This window comes from Brachycentrus maculatus, unplaced genomic scaffold (genome assembly GCF_059751285.1).
Source record: "Brachycentrus maculatus isolate JH-2025_06_01 unplaced genomic scaffold, ASM5975128v1 h1tg000990l, whole genome shotgun sequence".
NCBI lineage: Eukaryota > Metazoa > Arthropoda > Insecta > Trichoptera > Brachycentridae > Brachycentrus > Brachycentrus maculatus.
The window spans coordinates 42,905-52,918 of NW_028281708.1; the positions used below are offsets into that span (position 1 = coordinate 42,905).

The window sequence follows — 10,014 nt, forward strand, 5'->3', positions numbered from 1 at the left end:
AGGTTAGTGATACTAAACATTTTTTTCCTAAATTAAGAATTAAATTTGCTTTGACTAGCGTTTAAATATTTTTCAAATATGGTTTCCGATCCATGAAAGCACATGTAAAATATTTCTGAAGAACTTGAGTGTATATTGTTTACATACATTTGTATCGTCATGGTAAATTTAGAGCAATTAATATTTTTGTTAAAATTTGCATTTTTTCCTATAAGTAAAAATTTTATTGGATAAGTGTTTAAAAAATTGGTAAACAAAGTGTTAAGCTTTGATTACCACGTCTCCAGTAAAACTTTCTGATAGCTAAACAAGGAGACGGACCTTAATCAAGCCCTCACAATTAAGTTAATCTGCAATTAGCGAAATAATTGTCTTGTCCACTAAAACTCCAGGAATAAATATTTATCTTCTCTGCTGTGGCCGTTCATGAATATTCATTGCTACAATTTAAGGGTGATAACGTGAAACGTGGTATTTTCTGTGCTCTGATTTTTAAGCACAGGATTATATTGAGCTTGAATTAAGCGAAAAGATTTTATACTTGGGATATTTTTACTCGGTTAACTTTTTATTTAAGTAGATACAATTTTTTTCTTATATTATTATAAAACGTATTAATTTTTCATTTTTAATACGTAACATGTAACTTTTTTGTGAGGTCGAACATGCAACTTAAGAATAATAATAAATTTTAATTTAAATGTATGGCTAAGCTTCTAAACACGTGGTTTAGATATTGTTACTTCCGATGTCAAACTGTTTCCATAATTTAAAAAGTGAAAAATATATTTATTTATTTTTAATATTTAAACATACTTATATTAAAATGAAAATAATTATTTACAACTTTAAAAAAATATATTGAAAAAAAACAATGAAAAATTCTAAAAATACAAGAATTTAAATCACGAGTGTTCCTTTTCTTAGACCCAAATCTCCACCTAAATGGTGCATAGGGCACTGCATCGAATTGATACAAGGTTATTTTGATCATTCATTGTGTGAACGTGAGGTGGTATCATTCCTGTATTCCAGATTTTTCGATTGAAGAATGGAATATATTTGAGGGGATTGTGATGACAAACGTGAAATACATTATTTTATGTGGGAAAGGAAATAGAGAAGGAACGAATGCTAGAACATATTATAGAAGCAAACAAAATTATTATTTTAATAAATAAGAAATTGAAAATTAAAAGAAAATATTTATATCGTTGAATTTTCAACTTTCCGGCTTCTATGAAGTAATGAAATGGAAAAAAATGTATGTTAACCATTCTTTACTTCTGATTTATTAATTCCAATTAAATTAGGCTACTTTATTGATCTCGAGAGTTGAAAATTCAAAGTGAACTTTTGCCATGAAATTTTGAAGGGGTTATTTTTCAGCCTCTTCTTTATTATCATTTTAAATGTAGTATTAATAAAAAATTGTAAATTAAACTTAAAATCGCAAAAGTTTTCGTGAAAATCAGTGTGTGCAAAGACCGTTGCTCTAATAGTGCCGTACTCTGAAAAATCGTTGAACTAGTATTGTCATCAAAGTTTCTTTTACCGTAAACTTTTACTTACAAAAGATATATTTATTACATTAGAAAATTTTAAAAAACGGGGTAGTGAATCAAAAATTTACGGATAGTATAGTTATAAAACAAGATTATTAAAAAAGTTCTCTTTCATACATGTGTGCCATCTCATGAGCAATGATGAAAGCACTGGCGAGTCCTTCGTCCTTATTGAGTGCTGTGCTTCGGGCTCTATCGCAGGCTCCAGCAACGGGAGCATATCCTGACGGACCTCCGAGGTATTCCCTTGTCAACCAGACTGCTACGTCATGAGGGTTTTCATCTATATAACAATTGAAAAACTTTTTTACATTCCATATATTTACGTTTTAAGTTTCAGACATTTCTTGACGGATACACACAATAACTTCATAGTTTTGACCACTGACCGAGTTTCATTGTAACCGATGTCATCAGACTGACATCAATATTAATTCGTTTTGTCAGAAAAAATATATAAAGCCTTGGGTTTTAATCCCTGCCTTGTTATGTATTTAACTAAATGTACAGGGTGGCACAAAATAAATCACCTTATCGGAAGATTTATTTTTTTCTTTATTTTTTTTTTTTTGCATTTTACAAAATATGACATAAATTCAAATACAAAAAATACGAATAAAATATAAATACAAAAAAAGATACCACAAAGGCATGGCCTGAGTGTGAGTATACAATATAATTTAGGTCATCGTAAAGGGTATAGGTATTATAAGTAGAACTACAAAAATAGTGTTAATATAAAAAACAAAAAATTCTTGACTATCAGAAAACAGAAAAATATATATGAGTATGTATATTTTTTTAAATAAAATTTAAAACTTTAAAACACAAAAAAAAGATGAATGAGTAAAAAGTAAGAAGCTAAGATGTTATAACTTTTACAAATGTATGAATTACGTCAGTCATATTTAAAATTTGTTAATTGACTAGCTGCAGTATACAAACAGATTGATAAAACGGACATAAATGTGTATCAACACTGGCGGCAGCCCATGACAGATATCATATTTTCCACTAAACGATAAAAAATTGTGAAGATCTAAATAAAGATTTCCATTGCTCAAAATTATAATTTTTTTAGAAAGAAAGTTATACATATAACGTGGTAATATTTTTCTTCGTAAATTGGGTGTAAATAATATGTAAAGTGGGTGTATAATAATAAAATAAACAATGTGTTGCTTTGTAATTAAAGTTTATAATTAAAGTTTATTCTTAATTTATCTTTATAATATTTTTCTATCTATCTATCTGATTCTGACAGTTCAGAATATTATATTTTTTCTGATGTCTTTTTTTTTATTCAGTGTGACGCATGCGACATCTGGTGGTAGAACTGTTTTATGTAGGTACTATTTATAAGTACTTAATAAAATTTATGGGTAGGTACCTAGGTATTTTATTACATCCATATGATTAATTTTGTCCCTCTATATATAAAACAATATAATTTTGTCTAACGTCCCACCAGATTCTGCGTTTAAATCTTATGGTTCTATGGGTGTTTTGTAGTATGTTTTTGGTAATTTGTCCGTTGATTAACTCGAATATGTTTTCCTTGATTTAACTGAATGAGGAATGTCCGCCTCCGTAGTGTAATGGTCAGCACGCTCGACTACCATTCTGGAGGTCCCGGGTTCGATTCCCAAGGGGGGTAAAATAAATATAAGTGATTTTTTCACAGTAATATTTATTCAATATTACCATGGACTGGTACCTGAAGCGGAGGGCTGATCACCTTTCCTTCATGTGTAAACGATCAAGATAACACTGCGTTAATATGACACAGTGCCCTATGCACCATTGGGGTGCTGATAAGGGTTTTATTATTATTATTATTATTAACTGAATGAGGAAAGGATACAAGGGAGTGAAAACCAGTCTTAGGTATTTTTTCTTCTTAAAGGCTTTCTGTTTGAAGGTCAAATTTTAACGCCGGTTTTTAATACTCGTACTAGATGGGGACAGCAAATAATCGTGAAAGTCACCCACGAGGAATTTTTTAAAACACGTAACAAATAGTATAACATATTACGAGAACCATTTGCGAAACATTGTTCTTGAATCACTAGAACTTCACTAGAGACATCTATTGGTGAGATGAAAATAAGCTTTTTTTCATCTCACCAATAGATGTCTATAGTAACAAGATATACTCGTATTGATAATTTTACATTTGGTGAGATTTTTATAGTGCCAAACGCAAAATCTCTCACTGCGATAGCTTGAAGCAGTAAGTTAAATCCTACTGATACAAGCTTCCAACATAATTTTGAAAAAATAAATATTTTTGTATTAAATATTGAATCAAACACTGATATTTTTAAGTCCACTAAATTGTATTTTGTCCGCCTCCGTAGTGTATTCGTTAGCAAGCTCAGCTACCGTTCCGGAGTTCCCTGGTTCGATTCCCAAGGGGGGGCAAATAAATATAAATGATTTTTTTTACTGTAATATGAATTCAATATTACCCTAGACTGGTACCTGAAGCGGAGGGCTGAACACCTTTCCTTCATGTGCAAACGATCAAAATAACATTGCGTTTATATGAAGCAGTGCCTTATGCACCATTGGGGTGCGGATAAGGGTTTTAAAAAAATGTATTTTATTGTTAAAAAACAGATAAAAATCAATTTTGTGAAGATTGTTTCGCCTAGTTATGGTATTTTCAAACGAATGAAATACCATAACTAAGCGAATCAATTGTCACAAAATTGTTTTTTTTTTGTGTTTTTTAATAAGAAAATACAACTTGGTAGACTCAAAAAATCAGTGGTGATTTAAAATTTAAAACATAAATTAATATGCCAAATTTATAAATAAATGATAATTTTTTTTTTTTTTAATCCATAAGAATTATAAATTTAATAATTACCATAGCTGAGTTTTCCGATTAGCCGATAATTCCATCTATTGACGTCTTCCAATGATTTCTTGGCATTTCCTTCCTCAATCATAGAGTCCTTCTTATCATCATAAAATATCAGTCGAGCCAAGACAAGGTTAAGGTTCGCATCCAAAGAAGGGTCCTTATAAATAGCGCTCACCTTGTTGAAAAGTAATTCGTATATATTAAATTATGCAAATTAAAATAAAGAAGTATATATTAACAACAAATAACTAGTCAAATTATAAGCTGCATAAAAAATTAAATCAAGTTTTTATGCGAGTCTTAAGTACATATATGAATATTATCCAGGATTCAGACAAATAAAGTCTATGCTTAATTAAAGCTTTTCTCGATCCAATATAGATGGCTGTTGTGAACTCATATGTACTGTGTCATGAGATTGATCAATATGATATCTAGGAAATCCAAAAAAAAATGTAGTGTGGTTGTCAATCATGGGTAGAATGGTTAATGTTGCACGTATGCAAAGTGTTCACTTAACCAGCCTATGACAAGTTACAAGCCCTGTTAATGCTCAGACTTCCAAATTCTTCTTCATTTATGTTTAGATATAAAAAATGTAAGTATATATTCATTTGATATTATGTTCTAAGTTAAAATAAAAACTTTATACTTACGATATTAAGTAACGCCATGATGTATTGTCTTATCCTGTCTTTTCCATGGAAATCAATGACAGTATAATCCACGGCAAGAGCTATTTCCAACCATTTTTCAATCACGGGTTCTGTTCAGGGTTAAATAATAATTTAAATATTTCAAAATAAATGACATAAAGCAAAATAAAATGTAACCCTCTAAAAGATCCTTGTGTACATACATTAACTCTGTTTAAACATGTTTTCTCTTGCCAAAAAGTACATACTAAATGAAAATACGACCATTTTCTCACTCCTTTCAAGAACGTCATAAATCGAAAAAATTGATTTTTCAGGAGAACTTTCTTAAAGTTTAAAAATATTTAACACAATGTATTAAACATAAATATCAAGCCACTTATTGAACATTTTACTGTGCAACAGATCTTTTTAGGTTTTTTCTCAATTTAAAAAATATTTAGTATATCTCAAAAAATAATAAAACCATACCTTTTCTTCAAAATGCAAAAACAATACTTTTTGCCCTGTAGCGGGTTAATATTTAGTTAAAATATGCCTTTTTGCTGGGATATAGTACATTTTCTGGGCATTCCGAAAACATGCACAACTGAAAATTGACGATTTTTAATTTATGACGTTCTTGAAAGGAGTGAGCGAATTGTCACCCATGCATTCTACTACATATTATCAAATTAATATCATTATTCATCTATTAATTGTCTGATATGAACCTAAATTGTCTAGAAATATATATAAACGCAACTCATATCCCTACATTTAACGAAATAAGTTGATATTTATAAAAAAAAATTAAACTATATCTTTGCGTAGAAATTTCACTTTTGTCTACATTTGACCTGATGATGGAATGGTCGTTCCCAAACCAGTAATCATGAAGTATCGTTTTTCAGTGTTATTATATAAAGTGATCGATGAATGATAAGGAGAGTATTATTTTACTTTACCATAAACTTGACGATCCTTTTAATGTACAAAAAATAAAGATTTATGCTTTTTATTTAATTGCAGTACAGATATTATATCTAATATCTTTGCTGCAATTTCTTGAAGAATCGTCGGTTAGACTAACATATGGCTTTGCGAAATAAAATTTCTTTTAATTAAAGTTATTGAGGAATCCATTGAAAATGATTAAATTACATTTATTGTCTTTTTTCGAATCATTACCTATGTTATATAAGAAAACATTGTTTCATTCTCTAAAAATGTCAAATACACGCGTTGTTGAAAATTGCGAAACATTACGTCACAATAACAGAACAAAGACGAGTCACAACACAATATATTTTTCGATCACATAATAAGGTTGGGTCTGTTTTTTCAATTTTTCAAAGATAATTGTAAAGCATTCTTATACAATATACCCAAATAGAAAACTTTTAAACTTAATCAAAATGTTTTGTGTTTATTTGTTCCATATTATGAAATTTAATTAATTATGTTTTTAATTTAAGATTTACTTAGTAAATACCACTTTTTCTTAAAATCTATTGTGACACATGCTTCGATACATTATACATCATTTTCAAATACCGCATGAAAACGGTGAAACACGTGTCACAATAGATTTTAAGAAATAGTGGTATTTACTAAGTAATACTTAAATTAAAAATGGATAGATTTTACCACTAAGTACAATTAATGAAATATTTCCACCTGGGTATGGTCTGGTCTCCCAAGTAAGGTCTGCGAAGTATCCAAGTTCATCTCCATCATCCTTCCTACTCCAATGCTCGCTAACCCGCGGTTCAGAATAATCATAATCATCGTAACTATTATTCTCGACGACACTTTTATCCACCTTCTTGGTCGTTCCTTCCACGTCCTCATCCGTAAAATTAAAATTCACGTCATCCAGGATGGTGTCTCCGGTAAGATTAAACACTGCCTCCTTCTCGCAGTGCGTGCACCGTTTCCTCTTATTTACTTTTCTCTTTTCCTCCACGCCTAATGGGACTTTTCTTTTATCTTTTCCCTGCCAATTTCCGGTTCCACTCCGTGAATTCTCTCTGGGGATTTTTCCATCGGGGCGAGAGAGATTTGAATCCGAGCCACTCTCAGATATTGAGTCATTAGCGTCTGGGTCGTATTTCACCCCCCTCGGGTCTTTGAATCCTTCTACACTTGGCAATTTGGCTTTATAGACAATATGTCCGTCAGTTGGATAAGCAGTTGGTTCGATGAAATAAGACTTTCCAGCCGCTGTGAAAAAGCCGTAATAGAAGCTCAGATTGCATATCGTCACGGCTGCCTTTGACTCGGGCTCGTTAAAAATATAACCCGTATAAAATCGGCAACTTGTGGCTTGTTCTTTCAGTTCCGGTACTTTTTTTTCTTTGTTATCAGTTACCCAAGTTTCCGCAAATTTGTTGCCGAAAGAAAAATGTTTATTTTCTTCCAGCAAAATAATCCAGTCTTCAATTTCGATAGTGACAGCATTTTGTGCGAAAACGAGCTTTTCTAGATTATTTTCGATATCTGATTCTGAATCGTTAATAGCTCTTTTATTTCTTCTGTTATATTTAAAATTATCATTCGATAAAGTTTTCGGTTGGACGATGATATTATTGAAGGTATTTTGTTGATCGGACACCAAATAGAAATCATCTAAATTAATTCCATTGTTAGAACTTTCCACAGCACAAAAAACACCGAGCAAAATGAGTATTTTCGGATACTGCACCATTTTTAGGAGCGAAAAAAATCAACGTGGGAACATTTCGGAACTTCACAATTTGGAATAACTCACTGTATTTTGTTTTGAAAACGACGAGCTGTTGAACAGACCAGAGGAAAAGTAGAATAAATGTTTGAATAGTACTGAAAACAGACGGCTAAACTCGTATCTCGTCAGAACCGCTTGCTATGAACGTTTGTCCTTTGTGTCTCATACGTGCGATAGAGATGAATGCAAGATAAACACTAGTGCGGCCCATAATATAAAGCGAACACTGTTCTCTCTATTGGATACCAGAGTAATTAAAACTCCCTGGTACAGCATGTGGTACCAAGTACTTAATGCAATTGAATTGTGTATTTTAAAAACGATACAAGTCTACCAAGTGTAATATTACCAAATTAACCAGCTGCCTGACATATATAAAATAAAACCCATTCGGGGATCCAAAATAAATGATCTGAGAAGGTACTTTTTGGAAAGATTTATATGTAGTGATTAGTCATATTTTCTAATTTTGTTTTTACCTTTTGTTTGTTATATTCTCTCATTTTTTATATTTTCTCATTTGTTTATTTTAAATATGCTTCTTACCTTATGTTTTCTCATTTACTTATTTTAAATAGGCTTCTTGTGCCTATTAAATATACCTATTTATTTTTATATTTTGCCATGTATTAGTATTAGTTTTGGTTATTTAAGTAAAAAATCTTTTTTGGTACTTTATTATTTGTGTTCCAGTCTTGTTAACCTTAATTCTATGTCCCAAAATGAGGAATAGAAATTACTCATCGGGAATATTATATGTATATTTGATTTATGTATGTAATATGTTTTTAAATAAATAAATCAAATAAAATTTTACAAGAGAGTGAAAAATGTATCTCTGTCAATGTCATTTTGTAGGTATTTTTTTTATTGTAACTACATATTTTACAAAAAAAAAAAAAACAAAAATTTCATTTTTATCATATATTATCAATTATAAAATTTTAGTAATAAAAACCACGATGTATTTAAAACACTTAAGTAATAAGAAACAAAAATATTACCGGATTTATATGATTTTTTTTCATTAGAATAGAAGCATTGATAAATTTATACGGGTATCTCAATTACGAGAAAATTAAAAGCGTTAAATTAATCAAATAAAAAACAAAATGGCCCCTTATAAAACATTTTATTTTGAGCTTCTAACAAAAAAAGTTAGTATCGCAAAAATATTTATAAATATGTATATGTACATAAACGTAACTTATTTTCGTGAACATTTGTAACTTATAACGTTTTTGAAGTACAGTGTTCAATTATAAATGTCACTTTAATTTAAGTGGTTAGATTAATATTATACACAAATGAATGGAGACCGTTTTCATTAATTTAGAAATAAGTACGTTTACACTATCTTGAATGAAATAAAATAACCAATTTTTTTTAGATAATTTTCTGACGTTAATATGTATTTATTACTTTTACTTAATATCAATCTAAAACATGTATTTATTTTTATTTTACTTGGTACATAACACTATTTCTTAAAATCTATTGTCTTTATCAAGAACTGTAAACTGTGTATGAAAGTCTTTATGTTCGTAGAAAGTATTAAAAAAAAATCAGTAGTAACATAAAAAATAGGAGAAGAGGCATTAGTCATTGTCGAATTGTTTATTATGCGTTTTTTATCAAAATATTTCTGAATTTCTGTTGATTCAAAATATGAAAGTTTTTTTTCTTTTCGATTATTAATTTCATAATAACAACAAAATATCTTAAATAGTCTACCTCCGTAGTGTAGCGGCCAGCACGTTTATCAATCGTTCTGGAGGTCTCGGGTTCGATTCAGAGGGGGGTAAAAATAAATCATTTTCACTCAAATATTTATCACTCTTGACTGGTAACTGAAGCTAAGGTAACTTGATAGGACTGATCATATTTCCTTCCTGTATTATATTTCACGATCAGGATAATACTGGTTACATACGATGCATTATCGATTGTTGCGCGGTATGATCGATAATCCTGAAATTATCCAGAGCATTGGTCTGTATGTTCCCGATAGTTACCTAAGACAGCGTCGGCATAGATTGTTTCAGATTCCTATACACAGGACCAACCTGCCGATGGTTATGCCTGTAGGAAGAGCTACCGCTATGTTGAACAATATCACATTGGATATTGATCTGTTCCATGTGTCCGAAGGAGTTTTCCGAAGCGAGATTCTTCTACACATTTAACAAGAGT

The 10,014-nt window shown here is 30.2% G+C and overlaps 1 protein-coding gene across 1 annotated transcript in view; it reads right to left on the bottom strand.

The window, feature by feature from the left end:
• The window catches only part of LOC148299704 (A disintegrin and metalloproteinase with thrombospondin motifs 1-like), a 45,602-nt gene extending 37,579 nt beyond the window's left edge, over nucleotides 1-8,023 (bottom strand). Inside the window, exons 1-4 of the mRNA XM_088275785.1 lie at nucleotides 6,753-8,023; nucleotides 5,094-5,203; nucleotides 4,441-4,612; nucleotides 1,683-1,848 (exon numbers count right to left, since the gene is read on the bottom strand). Coding sequence (XP_088131911.1) covers nucleotides 1,683-1,848; nucleotides 4,441-4,612; nucleotides 5,094-5,203; nucleotides 6,753-7,782 — 1,478 coding nt within the window. The 5' untranslated portion in view covers nucleotides 7,783-8,023. The remainder of the gene's footprint in view (nucleotides 1-1,682; nucleotides 1,849-4,440; nucleotides 4,613-5,093; nucleotides 5,204-6,752) is intronic.
• Between the last annotated feature and the right edge of the window lie 1,991 nt (nucleotides 8,024-10,014).